Here is a 24108-nt window from a genome sequence, read left to right as displayed (position 1 = left end):
CAGCCGCCAGCGAATCTCGAGCACAGGGGCGAGCGAACGCGGAGCCGCCGCCACGAACGGCGCCGAGCTGCTTGCGAGCAAGCGTGAGGAAGCCGACGGTAACGGCGTCCAATTTCCACCGAATTTCTCGAGCGAGCGGCAGTACAGGGAGCGAAAGCGGGGTCGCCGCCACGAACAGCGGCGAACTGCTTGCGAGCTAGCGTCGAGGAAGCCGACGGTAATGGCGACCAATTTCCGCAGAGTTCCAAGCGCAGCTAAAGTCGGCTAGCTAAAGCACCCGCCAACCCATGCCGGTGCATTCAACCGCGCGGCATACAATCGAGCTCGTTGCCAGCGACCGCACAGCGTTTTGGACGAGTAGCAAAACAGTGGCGAGGCCTCTGCCTAATATCGCGAGCTTGCAGCTCCTCACCATGGCGAATCATCGGTGAGCGACCGTCCGGGCGGCCGACGACAATGGCGGCCAATATCCAGGCGTCCCCAAAGCACGTGCGAGCTGACGCCCAAGCCAACCCTCGTGGTACATTTCGTGCGCGCGATATACAACACGATCGAGTCCGTTACCGCCATTCACGATCAGTTACGCGCACGCGATAGGTACGGCAGAATAAAGAGCGATCACTTACTTATGAAAAAAATCCAGCGCCGATTTGTGCCCTGAGTCAGATTGAAACCATGGATACGGTAGGCCTACTGTCTTTTTCTCGGCCGCCATTCCCAGCCGGTGGCGACGCAGTGCCACGGCTACACCGAAGATATACAGCGCGGCGTCGTGACGTGTCGAGACCAGCTCCAGACATCATGGGTGCGCCGACTCGTAAAACCAACACGACACGCTTATCCACGCATACGTGTATATCAGGGGCGTAGCCAAGGGGGAGTCGGGGGGGGGGGGTTCAAAACCCCCCGAAAATTTTCAATTTCGCTTGCGTGTTATACACGCTCACATACAAACGCACGCACGAACATATATAAGGGAAAACTGACCCAAGGGAAAACATATAAGGGAAAACACAAGTGGGAAAACTGACCCAAGCGAGCAGGACGGTTAGTTCCCTTGACAACGGTTTGCCCACGGAACGTATCTCAGCACACGGCCTGCATCTCCTGCGCGGTTCATCCCTTTGCAGACTAACTGGTTTGCACACGTCACACATCCCCCTGCGCTTGCTCCCCAACAATCTATTCATGGCGCGCGCCTATTGGGCTCTGTTACTCCTCTTTCGGGTAATTCTCCATTAGAGTTCATCCTGTCTCTTGTGCGCACGCGCACTCTTTTTGATTTGTCAGGTGCAGATAAATGAGTGACAAAGTTCATTTCAGGAAGCCCGCCACACGGGACTTACGAAGAACATCATCACTTAGGCTTCCTCGAGGTGAGTGCTGCTTCCCTCTGGTAACTATATAGTGCTAATAAAGAAGAAGCACGACACAGCTGCGTTTCTAAACAAGAGCTGCACCTTTGCCTACATTATAAGCTTATGAAATCTTAGAAACGTTAGCATTGGTGTACCGAGAATAAGGTTAACTTGTTATTACGCATACTTTATCCCGGCATGACACCGATTGTTAGTTGGTATTCACCCGACGATATAGAGAAATGACAAACTAGTATTTCAGTGGATGAATGTACATCAGTCATGTCATCCGTTCTACATGAATACGAGGACAGGGCACGAATACGTGCTTCCCCTAGGGAATACTGACATGCATTCATTTGCGGCTCTGAAATTAATGTAGAACAAATGCGTAGAAATTATGATAAAGACTCGCTCGATCAAGACTTAAATACGGCTGCGATGCCTTTATCACACTGAAGAGCCATCAATTAGCCGATAACAGCCAATATTATCCAACATTAGTCAGTGCTGAATGTATGCAAGAAAATACGGTAGTCTAACTGGCTAGGAAATTATTGCGCATCATCGAACAGGTTAAGGAAAGCTACAGGAGAAAGTGCCGATTGTACGCCTATAGCCACCGATGAGCGACATTTTATGCAGGCAGCGCTCGACCGTGCGAACTAGACAGAGGGAACACTGAAGACTGTGTACGATCGACATCGTCAGAGCAGATCGACTGAGTGAGGTCGATTTCCAGATGTGCCAGAGAGTTCCACGAAGGTGTCGCCTTCAAAAGCGTTTTCAAAACTAACGGTTCAAAAACGCAGTAATTACAACACATTCAAGTGCTGCTTTTGTGAATGCATCTCAACAACCCACATTTTTTCATATCGGTGCGACACACTTGAACGCAGCATCTATCACGAAAAACCCAAAAATTTGCTGAAACTATATGGCCTCTGTTCCAGTCTGATGACGCGGCCGTTACTGTTGCGATGCAGTCAGGATTCTTATGTGCCGTTACGTCATAAAATCAGTTTTAAAAACCCTTCCTCCTGGCAAGACTACTTACATACATTGTAAATGGTAAGCGCACTCAGAGGCATACAACGAAAAAGAACACACAGAGCGCTTTATGAGTACTTTTTCGTTGGCTGTGTCTTATTGCGCTTACCAGTTTCAATATTTCACATTACCAACTAACTAGATTGGACGCAGACCCTAGTTCACTACATACACACATGTCGACTGAATTGAACGGCAGCGTCCGTCATTGCCCTGGTTTCTTACATGTACTCATGAATTGTGGACGTGCGACGTGACATATAACGTTAGATTATTGATCTCTTGCAGAACGGTGACATGTACCATTACGTTCGCTCTACAAACTACGGAGGAGATAATGGGTGAGCTATAGCGCCCGGGCAGCAGTGCACGACGGAGTGTATACTTCGCGTATTATGCTGCAGTGCATGCAAGTTTTCGCTTAAGCATTTATCTAGGAAAGAAGGAGGAGCTACGATATTATCTCAATTTTTAGTGCTACAAAAGAGGAGGACTTCTTGCGTAATTTTCCCACAATTACAACATCGTCGCTAAGCGAACCTTTATTTTTGTGTCTGTCAATGGGCTGCCCTTGGAATTTGAACTACAGATGGGAAAATTTTTAAAGTCGATTTTTCTAGTTGGAAGGAAGTCGTATGGACTCTATCCTCAGTAATCTCTGTGACCGTCCTGCATGTATTGGACTCTGCTTTTACACTCTGCCCATTCTTTAAAAACGCCAGAGATCTATGTACGTAGTGCTTCTGGTTATTTCTTTATTTTCTTATCGTTTTATTCTTTCTTGTTTCGCTTGTTTTCGTGTGTTTCTTCAATATTATTGTAATGATGATGGGATGCCGGCTCTAACGTAGCCTAACTTCCTATGTTTTTGTATATAATAAACAAGAAAGTCGTTCAGCAATAGTCTGTAGGCAACCATACTTGCATTGTGCGCGTAAACATTTTGGTTAAGGATGGCTGTGCCACCTTATTTACCACAGTGTGTCGTACGGGTCCATCTACGCACCTGCGTCCGTGATGCGTCCGATCGACTGCAGCCAAGTGAACATAGACGAGTCCTTCGACGCCGAGCGTAGCAGCCTCAACATAGGAAGCGGTGAGTTTTCGTGCTGATTTTTCAGCGGTGAGTTGTCATCAGAGGGGTGTTTTGAGGGGCCAGTTGGTACATGATGCAGAGGAGGAAAAGCGCAAAAACGGCAAGAATAAAAAGTGACCACACAACACAAGCGCTGACGAACAACTGTGTGTAAGTTTATTACACCGGAAGATAAACTGAGAAACATAACTAAAAGAAACAAAACAAAAACAAGCATCACGTGCGCAAAATGATGAAATGCAAGAAAAATCTGCCACGAGTCGAAAAGTCCCACGTTAACAGCTCAAAAACCTAATCTCTTTTTCGAGGAGGGCGAGTGAAGGTTCACTGACGCACATGTTTCCTTTCTTCTTGATTTGGAAGGCTTCGTTGATTTCGCGCTCGATCCTGTGACGATATCGTGAAAGAACCTCACAGTTATTGAAGAGTGGATCGCGTCAGTGAACCTTCACTCGCCCTCCTCGAAAAAGAGATTAAGTTTTTGAGCTTTTAACGTGGGACTTTTCGACTCGTGGCGGATTTTTCTTGCATTTCATCATTTTGAACTCATCATCATCATCATCATACTGAACTAGATACGGAAAGTAGAAGAGTAGGCGTGAAAATTAATATGCATAAAGCTAAAGTAATGTGGAACAATCTTACCAGAGAACAGCGCTTTGCGATAGGCGGCGAGACACTGGAAGTTGTAAAGGAGTATGTCTACTTAGGACAGGTAGTAACCGCGGAGCCGAATCATGAGAGTGAAATAACTAGAAGAATAAGGATGGGATGGGGCTCATTCGGCAAGCATTATCAAATCATGAATGGTAGTCTACCACTATCCCTCAAGAGGAAGGTATATAACAGCTGCATCTTCCGATACTTACCTACGGAGCAGAAACCTGGATATTTACAAAGAGGTTTCAACCTAAATTGAGGACGACGCAGCGAGCGATGGAAAGCAAAATGATAGGTGTAACCTTAAGAGACAGGAAGAGAGCAGAGTGGGTCAGGGAACAAACGGGGGTCAAGGACATCATAGTTGAAATCAAGAAGAAATGGACATGGGCCGGGGACGTAGCACGTCGCCAGGATAACCAATGGTCATTAAGGGTAACTGACTGGATTCCGAGAAATATATCTTATACCCTGACTTGAATCCTGAGGCAAAAATTACAGCGCAAGCGCACAAGACACACACGAAGAAAACAAACGTACGACACAAGCGCTGACTTACAACTGCCTTTTTCTTTCATACGTCAATGCATATATAAGCCCAAGGCAACCTTACCGCGCATGCGCACGCAACAACAGCTCTAAACGAAAACGTGTAACAAGGATGATAGTGTATTAGATGTGCGAAGACAAGAAATTATATTCAGAAGGGTGCAGGGCCAAAGAAGTAAAGAAGAAGTAAGATGGACAAAGAAGTGCTTTAATGCTGTAAGTTTAGCCTCAGGAAGATGTACCAAGTAGACGCAGACGAAGCTTTATTTTAGTGACCAGAATCGACGGCAGAAGGGAACGCGAGCCGTGGCTTCACGTGCCACTGCCAAGCGCCTTCTTTATTTTCTTTTGAGGTCGCGCGCTCTCCGGTTTTGTTCGCCGCCCAAAGGAGGACCCTACAGGGTTTTGGGGACATATGTCGCAATAAGGTCCCTTGATGTAGGAACGTAGCGGAGCTCTTTTATCTATGCCGTCACTCCCTCGCCGCACTCCCTCGCCGCCCCCCTTTCGCGGAACCGGCGCATCCGCAACGCTGAATGGATGCGACGTATGATACCACCCAGTCAGGTGACTCTGACGTCACGAAAAGCGCGCGCAAGCAAGTTTCGCGCGCTTTTATTTTCTTCCCAAGCATCGCTTAGTGGCGCTGCTGCTCTTGACAGGCAGCGCCATCTCTGGCAGAAAAATAGAAACTGGGAGCATGCAACGACCGTTCTCTGTTCTCGCCGCCGCGCCGCCACTGGCTCATATTCGCGTCGCCTCACAATGTACCGCCTGCAGTGCGGCTTCAAAATATCTCCGAGCTGGACAGGCACTTCCGAAAAACGAACTTGATAAAAGTAGAAAGGCTCGTCAATCATGTTTAGGGTGAAGAGCAGACGATCGATGACAACGACTCCCGACTCAACGCGAAATGCATTTTCACAGTCGCGATAACACCCTGTAGGACGTATATCTCGAGGTACGACTCATTCTGTCATGTTGAAGATACGTAATGGTCCATATGAACTGCGAAATAAAGCCGTGCACACTATCGATGTTCTGCGTCGTGGAGTATAAAGAATGTTATTGTTTTGGTATGGCATGCTTGCAGTAGCAGCCGTGTACTTTCGTGAACAAAGGATTGCGGCGTGCGAAAAAAAGGAATTATACGGCCATCGCACTAGAAAAGCCTGAGAAGGTTAGAGTCAAGTCATCCGTGCCGCTGGAGCATCACCCACACATTTAGACGCGAGACATCTAGCTGAGTTTTAACCACAGTGAAGAAAGTTGAACTGCTCGCCTCACTTTCTCGGCTCTCGCGTCATGCTTGCACTCTCTTTTTATGAGAATATCGACTTTACAGGCGTATAAAACCTGCTGCACGAACACGTCCGCTGCGGTGTGATAAAGCAGTCTTCCCGACGCGTAAATTGCAGGCGCCGAACTTTTGACAATATGCCGAGTTCAGTTGAATTCAATCAACCGCGCAACGCTAACAGCGGTATAACGCTAGTGTGAAAGTTCGACAACGACGGGTAGGTCTCACGAACACGGGGAATCAAAACACAAAGTTGTTTCAGCTACAACCGTAACTGAACTTTCACAATGCGAGAAGACAACGAGTAATCATTACTCTAGTCGTTGCGTGCATGCGTCGTGTTACGTACTGATACAGGTAGTTGAAACGAACGAAAGCGATGAACTGAGACAGACAAAACAGAAGGCGAGACAGTGCTATCAACTAGGACATACTTGATTCTCCTTACTGCGGCGATCCACGCTTGTCGCCTTTATTTCTCGTGCGACGTGCCCGGGAACCGATACAGTTTCACAAGTGAATCGCGTGCCTTGGCGTTGTCTGCACTGCTGTGGCAGCCCACGACACAGCAATAAATTCGGACCTCGCTTCCGCGGGGTGGCTTCTGCCAACGCGGTAATGCAGCTTTGCACAGCAAGCCTCTTGGTTCAGCGTTCCAAGCTGTCGGCACGGCGCCCCAGTTCCCCGCACCGACTGAGGAATGAGCGCGTGCGCGTGTTCCCGCTGCCGACAAACAGGCTGAGTCGGCCGCGCGCGCCCCCAGTTTCACCAGAGCTTCTCTCCAGAGCCGCAGCGCGGCGCTGTCATCGCGCCCAAAGCTTGAGTTTGCGTTCCCCATATGTGTGCATGCATGCGTCTAAATCTGAGTGCGTGTTGTGAATATGTGCGCCTACGCCTGCGTGCGTTTATGCATGTCTGTATTCGCGCGTGTGCATGTGCGTGTGAGCACGTACATGTACGTGTGTGCATATGTGCGCCTGCGTACTTTCTGTTTGTGTGTATTCGCGCGTGTGTATTTGCGTGTGCGCATGTATGTGTGCGTGTATGTGTGTTCCCACGTGTGTATGCGCGAGTGTATGTATGTACGTGCGTGTCTGTATCGCGTGTGTATGTGTGTATGTATGTTTGTGCGTGCGTGTCTGAATCGCGTGTGCATACGTGTGTGTATGTACGTGCATGCGTGTCTGTATCGCGTGTGTATGTGTGTGCGTGCGTGTCTGTATCGCGTGTGCATACGTGTTTGTATGTATGTGCGTGCGTGTCTGTATCGCGTGTGTATGCGTGTGTGTATGTATGTGTGTGAGTGTCTGTATCGCGTGTGCATAGATGTGTGTATGTATGTGCCTGCCTGTCTGTATCGCGTGTGTATGTGCGTGTTTATGTATGTGTGTGCGTGCAGGTCTGTATCGTGCGTGTATGTGCGTGCTTGTCAGTATCGCGTGTGTGCGCATGTGTATGTATGTATCTGCGGGCGTCCGTGTGTACGTCTCTGAGAGCGGCGTTGGTACAAAAAGGTGTCGGGCCCACTCATGACGGCCAATTAAATTTAAGTAAACCACCACATTCTTTCTTGGCTACCTTCTTTGAGCTCACCAAGACAACAATTATGAAAGAATTTCTCGTCTACATCTTATGATGCTCACATTACATGGGCTTTATACACCTCCGCGTTAGGGACAGCCAAAGTGACAACGGAGAGGTAAACCGCTCAGCCGCTAGTTGTTACTCATTTTTTCGTAGTGCTTCGGCTCGTATTTAATCGAAGCGTTTTTAAAAATACGTTCGTCACTGTGTTTTATCGGAAGCCTACTTTCATCACGACTGTTTCCTAAAGGAACACCAAAAGAGCAAAACGATTTTTCTCGCATTAGTAAAGTAGTCTTCCACGATACCAAAAACACCACGCTTTCTGCGAGAAGACGCTTAATAAGCGAAAAAACGCGCAAAAAGAAAATAAAGGTGGTGACGCCACCTTGGAATTCCCGCACCATTTGCCGTGACGTCACATATTTTTGACGGCGCCTGCTAGGGCCTACGTAGTTCCTAATCGGTTAAATAGACGTACATTGTCCTCTGAGGGAGCCAGAGACTTGACATAACGAATTTGTGGAAATTTCGTCGAGCCAGTGGCGCCAAAATACGTTAATGCTCTTTGAAATCCTTTACGTCACGAATTGCAAAGCTCGGCGCGAAATTTAAAAATGAAGTTTTGAACTTGGTTTTCTTCTCTAATAATAAACCTCTGGTGGTGAAATAAACTACAAGAGAGTTCTCCGAGCACACTTTATCAATCTAAACCAATTCATTGTTTCTCTTTAGTGTCCCTTTAAGGAACAGATTCTCATTTTATGCTTCAAGGGGCCGATTAAACAAGCGTGCAATGATTCCAAATGCAGCTGCAGCGAGCCAGTGGAGGGTTCAGCGTGCCGTGAGCACTGCGCCAGCCAGGGGAAAGGCGAAATCCGAGGAGAATTGAGAAGGAAAATGCGAGCGCGGAGGAGAGTGTCACTACTTTTCAGATCAAGGGGCTTTACTGGGTAACGTGGCGGCAAGAGTCCGAGATTGGCTGGTGGCTCGCAAATTTCTTGGGTCCCCAAATTTAAAACTCTAGTGTTTCGGAGGAGTTGGGATGTGCGCCTCCGACTTGTACATACAGGGCGTGGTCGACCGAGCTCGCGCGCTTATCTATTGAGGGGAGTGTTGTACATCTTTTGTTTTCACCGCAAAGTTTGCGTTGAAGCTATAGAGCGCACGAAAGTCACTTTGCTCGCTGCAGCGGCCGCGTTTGCGAAAGGAGTGAGCTGCAATCTAGAAGTAGGGGCTAGTTGAAGTAACAACTGTGACAGTTTGCGCTCGTGCTGTGTATACCTGTGCGTCCTTTTCGTGCGTCCTTCTCTGTGTTTGAGCAGCTCGCTGCAAGTGTACAGTTGTGAGAGCTGTTAGTTCGCACTCGCATTGTGTGTTTTCTTTGCCTGTGTCCTCTGTGCTTAAGCAGCGTGCAGCAAGTTTCCATAGCTGCTTGCCGTCCTTCCTGTGACATTCCAATTCCTTGCAATCGCATTCCTTGCAGTCACAGTTTCGCCCTTGAGGCGAAACTGTGACTTTCTTTTGTTGCAGTAATTATTTCAACCCCCTCGAAAACTTCGTGAGAGGGAGGGGGGGGGGGCACCTAGGCCTGCCTATTCGTGTAGCTGACATATGTTCGTATTTTCATGTACCTCACGCGTTCAGGTAGCTCCCGTATGTTCATATTTTGCAAGCATGGGCTCCCTTATGATGATGTATTGCGAAGAATAAATAAAAATGGATGGGTAGCGTAGTGGTTAAAACAATGTTCTTTGGAACGTGAGGGCCCGGGATCCAACCCAAGCTTCACAGTGGAAACTTATTTTCCTTTATTCATTCTCTCTTTGTAGTGGCGATCAGTCTTAGTCAAATCTCCGGATCCACATTTCTGAATGTTATTTTGGCTTCTCTGAAGCGTCATATATGGGCCATGCTGTACGTGCATACGGCCTCAACCCTGATCCGTCCAAGGCAAGTGTGCCGGCCAATATTCCACCTCCACATCTGGCTACGGCTGAACAACTGAAACTTTTCTAGGGCTTTGCGTCCTGCTGCTGCTGTTTTATCCTTACACTGCAGTAAGAAGTAAACCACTGAATGAACTACTCAAGGAGGTTACCAATGTCACTGGGGGTCAGAGCAGGAAGGCGCCTTCAGAGACCTCAGTACTGCGCTGCTGTCGCCCCCCACACTGGCCCACTACTAGGACAATGCACTTCCTGATCTTCCTGCAGCTCAACGCGCAGACAAGAATGTGGAAGACATTGATCGCCGACTCTCTGGTGCACTGCCTACTAGTATATACCGTCTAGAAAAGTTCAAAACTGCTCACGCTAATCATGAATGTATTCCTTGTCACACCACCACAATGAACGCCCCCTGGGTACCGGCCGTGCCGCAAAGCGTGCGACATGCGAGCGTTTGATGTGCCATGGTGAGTTTGCGGCCGGTCACCTTGGCCAGACGACAACGCAGGCCGAACTCCGTCAAGGATTGTGGTGGAGAGGCATTGCAGCGCAAGCGCTTCGTGTGTGTCCTCCAGCTCCAAACGCCAGTTCATGAAGGCACCGTCGCATCCGACGCAGGTGCCTCGGCAGCACATACCCTATTGAGGTCAGTGGCATTGATAATCTGAGGCCACAACTACGCACCTGGCGGGGAAGTAAGTTCATTGTAGTCGCAACCGATTATCTGGCCAAGTGGACCGAGGTTAACGCATCCCGGACTCCTCTGCGACTCATGAAATTTTTTTTTGTGACCTAAAAGCATAATGTTCAGCCGCGTCAAACCACGAATATTGGCTGCTGAGCACTGCTGAACTGACGGACAAGCGCAACAACCGCGTCTTTCGAGCCCACGTAAATTACGTGTTGTACGTGTCACATTTCTGCGCAACCTTTTTTCTTCACCAGCTGCTTCAGTGACGGCGGTGCAGGGGCGGGAAGTGTATCGACTTTATTCGTCACCAAAAAAAGAGGAGAAAGGAGAACACGTTGGAATAGTGAGTGTGAGCCGCACTGGTTTTGACGAATAAGAGGAAGGGCAAGAATGGCCGCACCAACCGGTTCTTAGCCAATCCCCCGCTGTAGGCGTGCGCCACAAGTTAAGAATCTACTTCACTCTACTATACGCCGGGGAATCAAGCATGGGACGCAACTTATAAGTAAACAGTGAAACCATTCGCTTCGCACGTCTCGTTGCAATATATATATATATATATATATATATATATATATATATATATATATATATATATATATATATATTCACGCAGTCAAATAACCATACGTACGAACGTACAATTACGAAAGTCGCTCCACCGCCCCATAATCAAAATAATATTCTCGCAACGCCCTTGCCTTGAATACATTAAAAATTCGTGGTGCAACCATGCAGTATCTTACAGCACAAAGCTGTGTAGTGTTTTACGGCGAAGTTCTTTACCTGCCAATTGCTTCAAGGGCTAGGGGGGGGGGGGGGAGGGCTATCGCGTATCCCTTTTGAAGGCGAAGCTCAAGAGTCCTCCAAGTTTTCTTGAAGGGTTTCGATAGAAAACTTCACACACGCGGGGTGTACAGAGTCCTTCAAGCATACCAGTTGCGAGACTCCGTTCCGAAACCAGGATATGCCCATAGACGAACTTCCGGAGGATAGCAAACCGACACGCCACCTGGGAGCGATGGCACAAACACGCTGAATCGCACTGATCACTGCAGTCGGCTCTGTCACTGCCACGGCTGGAATTAAGAGAAGTACATCGAAGATATGTCTGAGAGGTCTATGACCGTAGTACCATCTGCGAAATGTTAGCCGCAGGCGTAAACACACTGCTGGATTCATCAATGCGGCATCGCTAGAAGCTTAAACACTGGAACACAGGGCAATGTCGTCAATTACCTTGTTTCTGCCGCCTACAGGTAGCACCACAAATCAGCACAGCTCCGCAATTTCGGACAGTGGCGTGTCCGGATGTTGATACATGGAGTTTATGACGAGTTACGCAAATCTTATCATTACGGTACTCGAGCTGAAAAAAAGTAACGTGGCCGAGCGTGGTTAAAACAAGACTGTGTAGTGATAGCTCGGTTTTTCCTCGGCAAAAAGGCTGCTCGGCGCCGTCGGGGCTTTCGTCGGCGTCAACTGAACTTAAGTGCAGCGAACGCCTCTAATGGTGGTGGTACGAAAAACTGACCTTGAGCTGCTTTTTGTTTTTGCGAAGGCGCCGCACTAGCGCTTCGCTGAAGCTCTGTGGCCGGCGCTGCGACAGCACGCGATGCGCGTGGAACGAAGCAGAAAGCAGTTCCTGCTCTGAGCGAAGTACAAGTCCACAAACAAAGCTCTTTCTGAACGAAGCACAAGTCCACAAAGCAGCTTCTTTGCTGGAGGCAAACGAAAGCACCACGTCTGAGGAATTCACTCTAGATTTACCTCCACACGTAACTTATGCATTACTTATTTGAGCCAAGCTTTAGGTATACATGGAAGTGTCCTATCGTGTCATGTCTCCCATTGTCTGGAGGTAATCGAACGTTCTTGCACCTCTCTCGGAGTTTCTTCTCTTTAGTTTTCTTCTTCGCTTCCTCCTTGCTCTGGTTTTTTGCACACAGTGGTTACCACTGGAATTAAGGATGTTGCAGTGTTCATTCTGAATTCAAGCTGGTCAAGTCTTTGGTTTTATTGCGATAGCAATAGGCCGTTGGCGTCGCCGTGTATATATATATATATATATATATATATATACAAAAGTCACAACGGAAATAAAGTCACAGTTTCGCCGCAACGGCGAAGGAATGATTGCGATAGCAATAAATTGTAATGCAACGCGAAGAACGGAAAGCAGCTCGAAATTGCCAGCGCATCGCTCGAGCCCAAAGGACGCACGAAAAGAACGCACACAGGACGAGCGCGAACTAATGCGTCACAGCTCGACACTTGAAGCGCACTGCTCAAAGATAAAGCAGGACGCACGAAACGAACGAACAGGTACACACAAGACGAGCGCGAACTAATTGTCACAGTTGTTACTTATTTCTGTTTGAACAGCGCGCTCCTTTCGCAAACGCGGCTGTTGCAGCGAGCGAAGCGAAGCACCCCACCGGCCGCCCCTTCTTTCCTCGAGATAAGCGCACGAAAGCGAAGAGCAACGGCGTTCGCAAAAGCGGGGCGACGATCTTTAAAGCGCGCCTCACGCGCGCACGTCGCGCTATCTATGTGGAAACTAAGAAAGCATGCTGAATTACATGGTGTATATAAATAGCTCGCCGTTAGCAGGGTGAAAGACGGTGCTGTCGTGGCCTAACGTCTAACGTGGCGGGCTGCAAAGCGAGAGGTCGCCCGTTCGATACCGCGCGTCGGAAAGAATTTCTGAATTATTTTTCTTTGTGGCTTTTCCATATATACACATACTTATACATATACGGTAAATGACGGCGACGGGGACGGACATTTTCCAGCCGAGACTGTCCATATAGTTGCTATCGCAATAAAAATTGAGAAATACTTTCCGACGCACGAAATCGAATGGGCGACCTCTCGCTCCGCAGCGTTAGACGGCTAGGCCACGAACATTACCGTCTTTCAGCAAGCTAACGGCGAACTATTTATGTACACCATTTAGTTCAGCGTGCTTTCTTGCTCACCAGCGAGATGGCGCGAAGTGCGCGAGGGGCGCACTTTAAAGGTCATCGCCCCGCGCGTAGCGCCAAGGTCATTGCGCGCGCGCCTCCGTGCACTTCGCCCTACAGGGCGTGGTCGTCTGCGTGCGCGCTTATCTCGTGGAGGGAGGAGGGGGGTTGTATGTCTTGTGCTTTTACCGCGATGCGCGCGCTGAAGTTACAGAGCGTACGAAGGTCACTTCGCTCGCTGCAGCGGCCGCGTTTGCAAAACGAGCACGCTGTTCAAACAGAAATACGTAACAACTGTGACACTTGATAGTTCGCGCTCATCCTGTGTGTGTTCTTTTCGTGGATCCTTTGCACTTGAGCGACGAGCTGGAAATTTCGAGCTGCTTTCCGTTCTTCGCGTTACATTCCAATTTGTTGCTATCGCATTCATTTCTTCGCCGTTGCGGCGGAACTCTGACTTTTTGAGAGCATTGCTTGCACACAATCCCCCATAAATTCCATCCACCCATTACAATATGCCATATCCAAAAACAGTGCGAACATGCGCATAGGCCACTTTCTTGTGCGCAATGAAATGCGGCAGTAGGACACAAAGCGGTCGATTAAATTGACCCCCGCGATGACCTTGTTGCACTTAGCAACTATGTCTAGTGTATTCACCTTCGGCTTCGTTCCGTCCTTTGACCACCGGTCACTAGTACCTTGTGGCTCAATGCTAAATGCCCTCGACGGTGCCAAGACCCACTTGTATTTCCGTTTGACGACGCAAATTTTATTGCTGAAAATTATTTTTAAAGATACGAATCCTCTCCTCCTCCACATCAGTGGACCCCTCCAATTCAATGGACCGCATGTCCCGAACATCATGCAATTTGCGACATCTTGTTCGCCGTTGCTGTCCTCAGTCTCACCCTCTATGTCGCTGCCGTTGTAAAGATCACTGCCCGTAAACTCGGTATCCTCAGAATGTGAAAGGTCGGCATCGCTCTCGTGCAGGAGTTTCTGCATTTATTCTTCAGTCAGGTACTTCCGCGTAAGTGATAGTGTGGCCTTTAGAACTCAGAGTCCCCGATTGGGCACATGCAATTTAAAGTGCCGTTAACCGCAATTTACAACACAGATTATGCATTTATATTGATTACAACTCGATTGCAGACCTTTCAGCAGTGCTCTGACACATACCGGGAAACGTGAAACCATGTGAACTACAAGAAAAATCTAATTTTCTGTTTCCTCCTCTCTCTTCTTTAGTCTCTCAATCCCATTCCCCATCCCTACGCAGAGTAGCATGCTAGCGGTATACAGACGCCGGCAAAACTCTCTGTATTTCTAATATAAAGTCTCTCTCTCTCTCTGTCTAATTTACTGATCACGAGGACGGAAAAGCTGACGCTTTCTGGGAAACGCCGTTTTCAAGCCCACCGTGCGTCACATATGCATTGCGTGTAGCGTCATCTCGTTGAGCTTAAGAAAAGTAAAGTTCTCTATGCGGGAAAGTCAAATTGAAGGTGAAAAAATCTTGTTTTCAGAATTAACTGCACGTTCTCCAACAAATGACCCCAAATGGGTTCACGGGGACGGAAGAGGCTAAGGGCACTATTCTTGTACGAACCAATGAGAGCGTAATATGACTCTGTTTTGTTCACTGTTCGTGGAATTATTCTAATAATCCGCAAAAATAAAATAGAAATATGTTCTTGTCGGTCGAAAAAGCAGTGCAAGTTCAGACTACACAAAATATGAGTATTTCAATCTTATAAGCCAGCAAGAAAAACCGAGTGTGGCCCGCTTGCACATAGGCACAATATCAGAATAAGCAGTGTATCACTGGCGGAGCATGGGAGAGCCAGCGAAACTACTATACTCGGGAACAACTTTCTGTGGCAATGAAGGGAAAGCTACAGAGCCACAATGTACGTATCCTACCGCTAATGAATGTAGTCCCACAATTGCATCCGTATTTTCTGCGTGAGATATATAAAATACTCCTCCGTTTTCTGCGTGTAGCTTTTTGAGACGGAACAGAGTGCACACAAGCGAGATATTTGTATTTCTTTTACTTTACACGTTCTCCCTTTGCGTTTTTGCGTGCTTGAAAAAGTCGCGTCTTTTACCCGTACCTTACACGCTAAGCAGCGTTTGCGTCGAAATGCAACGCTAGCCATCGCTTTCCACGGCGTTACGAGACGCGCGCCAAAGCGGACTACCTCGCGTATCAGTACATGTGCAGACGCTCCGCCCCCCTAGCTTTGCCTTCATTGCCACAGAAAGTTGTCCCCGAGTATAGATTGTTTCGGAACTGTATGCGTCTTAACTTGCCGTAAATTGACACAACTGTTCTTCTCGACAGAGCCTTTGTTGTGTGCGCAGCATCATTCCCTTCATGCCTAAGCCCACCCGTCACGCCTTCACCCAGATGCATTGCAAGCTCTGCTTGAGGTTCAACTTTGCAGCCTTAATCGAAGTGAAATCGCGTTGGACCAGTAGCTGCAACCTCTAGGTTACAGGGCTAGGTCACAGTGCACCTAATACGCCCCTCACGCTGTTGTAGGGGTGTATATGCACTTAGTCACGGTTCCACCGGCAGTGGGTTCACATTACACCACAAAGTGTTTGAACCCACCGCCTCCCAGCTTCGTACGAAGAAACGTTTATCGCATCTAGCTACGAAGCTGGTGATTATTATATCGTTTACAGCGGTATATATACCAGCTCAGGAAGGCACCGTCGCATCCGACGCAGGTGCTTCGGCAACACATATCCTTTTGAGGTCAGTGGCATTGGTAATCTGAGGCCACAACCACGCACCGGGTGGGGAAGTAAGTTCATTGTAGTCGCAACCGATTATCTGGCGAAGTGGACCAAGGTTAAGGCATCCCGGACTCCTCTGCGACTCATGAAATTTTCTTTGTGACCCAAAAGCATAATGTTCAGCCGCGTCAAACCACGAATATTGGCTGCTGAGCATTGCTGAACTGACGGACAAGCGCAACTACCGCGTATTTCAAGCCCACGTAATTTAAGTGTCGTACGTGTCACGACATTTCTGCGCAACCTTTTTTCTTCACCAGCTGCTTCAGTGACGGCGGTGCAGGGGCGGGAAGTGTATCGACTTTATTCGTCACCAAAAAAAGAGGAGAAAGGAGAACACGTTGGAATAGTGAGTGTGAGCCGCACTGGTTTTGACGAATAAGAGGAAGGGCAAGAATGGCCGCACCAACCGGTTCTTAGCCAATCCCCCGCTGTAGGCGTGCGCCACAAGTTAAGAATCTACTTCACTCTACTAAGTTGTGTCCCGTGCTTGATTCCCCGACATATGCCGGGGAATCAAGCTTGGGACGCAGCTTATAAGTAAACAGTGAAACCATTTGCTTTGTGTCTCGCACACACGCAGTCAAATAACCATACGTACGAACGTACAATTACGAAAGACCCCACCCCCTCCTCCGGCCTAAAATCGAAATAATAATCTCGTAACGCCCTTGTCCAGAATACATTAAAAATTCGTGGTACAACCATGCAGTACCTTGCAGCACAAAGATGCGTAGTGTTTTACGGCGAAGTTCTTTACCTGCCAATTGCTTCTAGGGTAAGGGGGAGGGGAGGGGGCTATCGCGTACCCCTCTTGAAGGCGAAGCTCAAGAGTCCTCCAAGTTTTCTTGAAGGGTTTCGATAGAAAACTTCACACACGCGGGGAGTGCAATCAGAGTCCTTCAAGCATACTATTTGCGAGACCCCGTTCCGAAACCAGGATATTCCCAAAGACCAACTTCCGGAGGATAGCAAACCGACACCCCACCTGGGAGCGATGACACAAATACGCTAAATCGCACTGATCACTGCAGTCTGCTCTGTCACTGCGACGGCTAGAATTAGGAGAAGTACATCGAAGATATGTCTGAGAGGTCTATGGCCGTAGTACCATCTGCGAAATGTTAGCCGTAGGCCTAAACACACTGCTGGATTCATCAATGTGGCATCGCTAAAAGCTTAAACACTGGAACACAAGACAATGTCGTCAATTACCTTGTTTCTGCCGCCTACAGGTAGCACCACAAATCAGCGCACCTCTGTAATTTCGGACAGTGGCGTGTCCGGATGTTGATACATGGAGTTTATGGGGAGTCATTGATCCGACCCCAAAACGAATTATATGGGCTCCTGGCCATCAGGGCTTACGAGGTAATGAGGCCGCTGACGCGGCCGCCCGAGCGCTTACCCACCGGTCTCCTCACCCTGGCTCTTATGACTCGGAGGCCAATACGCCGCGGCGGCGGTTCAAAGAAATTCTCGCGTATTATCGCGACACTCACCGCCTTTTCCCGGCTCCTGCAAAGGGGCTGAGTAAGGCGGATGAGCGAACTCTAAGGCGCCTTCAGACAGGTACTCTACGCTGTCCTGCAATATTAAAACACTATGATCCGAACACGGATGGGCGGTGCCCACACTGTGGGGTGACCTGTGATATCTTCCACATGGTGTGGGCATGTACTAAAAATCCCCACCTGCCCCCTTCCCCTACCCCTTCACGAGAGGCATGGGAGACTGCCCTCCTCAACTGCTCCTCACTGGAGTCGCAACGGGCTCTGGTGCGACGGGCGCGAGACGGGGCCTGGTCATGCGGTGTCCCGGACTAGGGACGCCGACCATGTAGCGGGGTCATGCTTTGGCCCCCAAACTCTATTTCTTTTTTTCTTTTACAATAAATTTTTTCATCATCATCATCATGGGGAGTTACGCAAATCGTATCATCAAGGTACTCGAGCTAAAAAAAGTAACGTGGTGGAGCGTTGTTAAAAGCAAGATTGTGTAGTGATAGCTCTGCTTTGCTCGGCAAAGAGGCTGCTCAGCGCCGTCGGGGCTTTCGTGGGCGTCAACTGAACTTAGGTGCAACGAACGCCTCTAATGGTGGTGGCACGAAAAACTGACCTTGAGCTGCTCTTTGTTTTTGCGAAGGCACCGCACTAGTGCTTCGCTGAAGCTCTGTGGCCGGCGCTGCGACAACACGCGATGCGCGTGGAACGAAGCAGAAAGCACTTTCTATTCTGAGCGAAGTACCAGTCCACACACAAAGCACTTTCTGAACGAAGCACAAATGCACAAAGCAGTTTCTCTGCTAGAAGCAAACGAAAGCACCACACTTGAGGAATTCACTCTAGATTTACCTCCACACGTAACATATGCATTGCCTATTTGAGCCAAGCTTTAGGTATACATGGAAGTGTCCTATCGTGTCATGTATGCCATTGTCGGGAGGTAATCGAACGATCTTGCACCTCTCTCGGAGTTTCTTCTCTTTAGTTTTCTTCTTCGCTACCTCCTTGCTCTTGTTGTTTCTTGCACACAGTGGTTGCCACTGGAATTAAGGACGTTGCAGTGTTCATTCTGAAGTCAAGCAGGTCAAGTCTTTCGTATTATTGCGGTAGCAATTATATGGACACCCTCGGCTGGCTTTCGCCGTCGGCGCCGCCGTCCTGTACCGTATATGTATATGTATAAATCAATATATATATATATATATATATATATATATATATATATATATATATATATATATATATATATATATATATATATATATATAACAGTCCCCCATAAATTCCATCCGCCCACTACAATATGCCACATCGGAAAACAGTGCGAACATGCGCACAGGCCACTTTCTTGTGCGCAATGAAATGCGGCAGTAGGACCCAAAGCGGTCGATTAAATTGACCCACGCGATGACCTTGTTGCACTCAGCAACCATCTCTAGTAGACTCACCTTCAGTTTCGTTCCGTCCTTCGACCACCTGTCACTAGTACCTTCTAGCTCAATGCTAAATGCTCTCGACGGTGCCGAGACCCATTTGTCTTTCCGTTTGACGACGCAAATTTTATTGCTGAAAATTATTGCTGAAAAAATACGAAGCCTCTCCTCCTCCACTTCAGTGGACCCCTCCTATTCAATGGACCCCATGTTCCGAACGCCGTGCAATTTGCGGCATCTTGTTCGCCGTTGCTGCCCTCATTCTCACCCTCTGTGTCGCTGCCGTTGTAAACATCACCGCCCGAACACTCGGTATCCTCGGAATGTGAAAGGTCGGCATCGCTCTCGTGCAGGAATTCCTGCATTTATTCTTCAGTCAGGTACTTCCTTGTGAGTGACAGTGTGGCCTTTAGATCTCAGAGCCCCCGATTGGTCACATGCAATTTAAAGTGCTGTTAACCGCAATTTACAACACAGATTATGCATTTAAATTGATTAGAACTTCATTGCAGACCTTTCCGCAGTGCTCTGACGCATTACTGGGAAACATGAAACCATGTGAACTACAAGAAAAATCTAATTTCCTCGTTCCTCCTCTCTCTTCTTTAGTCTGTCAATCCCATTCCCCATCTCTACGCAGAGTAGCATGCCAGCGGTATACAGACGCCGGCAAAAATTTCTGTATTTCTAAAATAGAGTCCCTCTCTCTCTCTGTCTAATTTACTCACCACGAGGACGGAAAAGCTGACGCTTTCTGGGAAACGCCGTTTTCAAGCCCACCGTGCGTCACATAGGCATTACGCGTAGCGTCATCTCGTTGAGCTTAAGAAAAGTAAAGTTCTCTATGCGGGAAAGTCAAATTGAAGGTGAAAAAAAATTTTTTTTTCAGAATTAAGTGCACGTTCTCCAACAAATGACCCCAAATGGGTTCACGGGGACGGAAGAGGCTAAGAGCACTGTGCTTGTACGAACCAATGAGAGCGTAATATGACTCTGTTTTGTTGACTGTTCGTGGAATTATTCTAATAATCCGCAAAAATAAAATAGAAATATGCTCTAGTCCATCGAAAAAGCAGTGCAAGTTTAGACTACACAAAAAGATGAATATTTCAATTTTATAAGCCAGCATGAAAAACCGAGTGTGGCCCGCTTGCACATAGGCACAATATCAGAATAAGCGGTGTATCACTGGCGGGGCTCGGGAGAGCCAGCGAAACAAGTATACTGGGGCACAACTTTCTGTGGCAATGAAGGGAAAGCTACAGAGCCACAATGCAGGTATCCTACCGCTAATGAATGTAGTCCCACAATTGCATCCGTATTTTCTGTGTGAGATATATAAAGTACTCCTTCATTTTCTGCGTGTAGCTTTTCGAGACGGAACGCAGCGCACACAAGCGAGATATTTGTATTTCTTTTACTTTATACGTTGTCCCTTTGCGTTTTTGCGTGCTTGAAAAAGTCGCGCCTTTTACCCGTACCTTAGACGCTAAGCAGCGTTTGCGTCGAAATGCAACGGTAGCCATCTCTTTCCACGGCGTTACGAGACGCGCGCCAAAGCGGACTACTTCTCGTAGCAGTACATGTGCAGGCGCTCCGCCCCCGTAGCTTTCCCTTCATTGCCACAGAAAGTTGTCCCCGAGTATAGATGGTTTCGGAACTGTATGCGTCTTAACTTGCCATAAATTGACACAACGGTTCTTCTCGACAGAGCATTTGTTGTTTGCGCAGCATCATTCCCTTCATGCCTAAGCCCACCCTTCACGCCTTCACCCAGATGCATTGCAAGCTCTGCTTGAGGTTCAACTTTGCAGTGAAATCGCGTTGGACCAGTAGCTGCAACCTAAAGGTTACAGGGCTCGGTCACAGTGCACCTAATACGCCCCTCACGCTGTTGTAGGGGTGTATATGCACTTAGTCACGGTTCCACCGGCAGTGGGTTCACATTACACCACAAGATGTTTGAACCCACCGCCTCCCAGCTTCGTGCGAAGAAGCGTTTATCGCATCTCTCCACGAAGCTGGTGATTGTTACATCGTTTACAGCGTTATATATGTCTTCAAATGTTTCATTTCGGCCGCCGTGGTGGTACAGTGGTTACTGCGTTGGGCTGCTGACCCGAAAGACGGGGGTTCGGTACCGGCCGCGGCGGTCGCATTTCGACGGAAGCGAAATGCTACAGGTACGGGCAATTACATTTAGGTGAATATTAAAAAGCCACAGGTGGACGAAACTTGCACTGCTCAGTGCTACGGCGTGCCTAACAATCATATCGGGGTTCTGGCGCTTAAAACCCCACCAGTTATTATTATTAAATACATTATTGTATCGTAGATAGCGATAGTGTCAGTGTGCAACAGCAGTGATCCGTGATCACAACTGCACGACCGCTAAAATTCGTTTGCGATAAGATTAGATATTTGGTGCCTTCGAATACATGGTGTTATTGATGTTTACATATTCACAAACCATTTTCAAGAAGGGTGCATTAAAATCGCGTTCTTCATGGCGCAGCTGAAGAGGTCAGCACCCCTTTTTCTACACATCTCATGAACACACCTAGATACAAGCAAACAACCAAACAAACAGACAGACAGACAAACAGAGAGACAGACAGACAGACAAACAAACAAACGAACGAACAAAGAAACAAGCAAGCAAACAAACAAACAAATAAAAAAAAAGGCTGCGCTTAAGAAACGGCCACTTTGGCCCAAACAATTCATTGATGTATAAAGATTTTCCGTGGTGCTTCGACGTTTGCGGACACTGTTATGTATATCCACGTCTGCGACGACGTCGACACTCTATTTCGTTACGACGTATGGCATTCTCAGAAGCTGGTACAAAAGACAAAAGCCATTGCAGCGGAAAAAAAAGGTTCATCAAAAAGAGAGAACGTAATAGAATGGGCGCGACACTTAAAACTGATTTAATGTTGCATTGCCGGCAACAGGGCTGACACAGTTCCCACGTAAGGGTTACAGCAGTCATTGCGGAGTCTTTCCTAATTGCGCTAAAATTGATCACTTGACGCTTGATTACATGTTAATAACTTGCAGAATGCATTACGCTGAACAGTATTTTGTTTGCCGCTAAAGGAACTGCCCGCCAGAAGCTCAAACTATTCTTGTCTGTTTTGTGCGCCTAACACCAGGAACATGAGGATTTATGTGTGATGCAGTATAATGACGGGCCCTTGCATATATTTTCTGACACAGGTGAGCTCTTGCTGCCAGTTGATGTAAGACGTGTGGCTCCTTCTGTGGCCTTGACGACAAACGAGAGTTCTGAAGTGCGTATCGCTGGTCTTGATCTCAAATGCGAGCAGAATGACGGATCCGGCCTCATAATTTCTTTCGTTAATAGGTGAGTACAGAAACACACAGTTTTCGCCTACCCTCGTACGTTTGAATTCTCACCAGGCTATGGTCGGGCGATATCCCGGAAAACATTAACGAATATTGTGAAGTGATTTTTCGTCTGATTTCGCAGAATATCATTCCGAAGAAAGCAAACGTGATAGCAAAAAGCCGGAAATAAAGCAGGCAATTGGCGACAATAAATGATCATCATCGTAATCATTATTACCGTCACAAATCTTATGTACACTGCTGGGCGAAGGTCTCTCTCAGTGATCTCCGGTTCGCGCTCTCGAACACGGTTCCATTTTAGGTAGAACAATTTGTTAATTTCATCGCCCCAGGCACCTAACACTCTTCCTGCGTTTGTCATCCTGCCGTTGCTCTCACTGACCATTGGCTGTCTTTCCTGCGCATCGCGTAGCCTGCCCAGCTCCAATTCCTTTTCTCTTAATTAATTCGTACTAGAATGTTGGCCTACCCCGTTTGTTCTCTAAATCACTCTGCTGTCTTTTTTGTTCTTAATGTTCTGTCTATCATTTTCTGTTCCATCGCACGCGGCGTGGTATTTGACGAGTTTTCGTGTTTTTCTTGAAGTTCTTGCTCCATACGTTAGTACTGTTAAAGCTCAATTGTCGTACACTTTCCGCGTTACGGACAGCGGAATAAATTGCCGGTCGTGAGCTGGCAGTGCCTGTATTATACGCACCAGTCTATGTTTAATGTTCGGCGAGGGGGAGAAGAAGAAACAGATGGAAATACAGGATCGTGCGGTTCTCTCCTCGCCCATACGTACTAACTTTTCGCATTTTATACGTTGGTAAATATTTTTTACATGAATTGGCTCCCCTCTTAGTAAATGACGCAAAGATATGTCACCGGCGCTGGATAAAAAAAAGAAAGAAAGAAAACATGCGGCCTGTTGCGCCGTCCTGAAACACACGGACGCAAGCGGGAGCGCTGTGTTAGCAGTTCCGTCCGCGTTGACGCTAGTAGATGTACAGCCACGCGCCTTTAAGACTACAAAGAGAGAGAAAAAAAGCAGGGTTGTGGCGTTGAGGCAGCAAAGCATTAAACAAGAATTTGTTTCTTTGAAACGACTAACATCGCCTTTCTTTCTCTAAACGCAGGTCCGAACAAGTAGCTGAGGACGTTCCAGAGCATATTAAGCACAGGATTATTGAAGGTGAGCATTGCAAAACATGTCTACCTTTCCTGTGTATTGTGCAAAATTTCTCTGATTAATACGTTAATATTATAAAACATTTTGTGCTGAGACGGAACGAGAGATATTCAAGGACAGAGCGGCCATAAATTTTGCCAACTAAGACGCAAGTTGCGAGATCATGGAAAATAAATCATGCTTTCTTGTAAATACGAATCTTTAGAAAAGTAGCTAAATAATATCAAAAGACGCGAAAATCATAGTCGTATTTGTTCCGAAGTCGGACTGAGATATCAAACATGACATCATAAACCACGTAACAGCTACCCACGTGACTCAAATAACAACATCTCGTAACTGGTAGTGATGCGACATGTCTAGCCATAAGTCTAGCCATACTTAGTACTACTAGCAAGCACTTACCATCTCTAGCAAAAGCTTGGCACTACTAGCAAAACTTACCAAGGTCGAACACTATCTGCGCTGAAGGTTCCAGCCTTGCGCCGCTAGCGCAAGCTGCGCACTCTTTTTTTAAAGTAGATACTGCTTCAAAAATATGTGTCGCATGTCGTTGCCTGATAACTGTAAAAATTTTGAACCAACGCCATTGGAAATGCACTTGTTTGCT

At 47.6% G+C, this 24108-nt stretch overlaps 1 protein-coding gene and 1 long non-coding RNA gene across 2 annotated transcripts in view; both read left to right on the top strand.

Moving 5' to 3' along the window:
* The window catches only part of LOC119385613 (uncharacterized phosphotransferase YvkC), a 156698-nt gene that overhangs the window by 6213 nt on the left and 126377 nt on the right, over window positions 1-24108 (top strand). The window contains exons 5-9 of the mRNA XM_049414037.1: window positions 1324-1376; window positions 2697-2749; window positions 3389-3504; window positions 22175-22322; window positions 23446-23501. Coding sequence (XP_049269994.1) covers window positions 1324-1376; window positions 2697-2749; window positions 3389-3504; window positions 22175-22322; window positions 23446-23501 — 426 coding nt within the window. The remainder of the gene's footprint in view (window positions 1-1323; window positions 1377-2696; window positions 2750-3388; window positions 3505-22174; window positions 22323-23445; window positions 23502-24108) is intronic.
* Window positions 1322-3505, top strand: LOC125757621 (uncharacterized). Its single transcript, XR_007415357.1, has 3 exons — window positions 1322-1376; window positions 2697-2749; window positions 3389-3505. It is a non-coding gene; the product is annotated as an uncharacterized LOC125757621 (long non-coding RNA).

Source organism: Rhipicephalus sanguineus, chromosome 3, assembly GCF_013339695.2.
Source record: "Rhipicephalus sanguineus isolate Rsan-2018 chromosome 3, BIME_Rsan_1.4, whole genome shotgun sequence".
Classification (NCBI taxonomy): domain Eukaryota; kingdom Metazoa; phylum Arthropoda; class Arachnida; order Ixodida; family Ixodidae; genus Rhipicephalus; species Rhipicephalus sanguineus.
The sequence above is the reverse complement of the archived record's forward strand: the minus strand, read 5'-3'. Positions and strand labels throughout refer to the sequence as shown.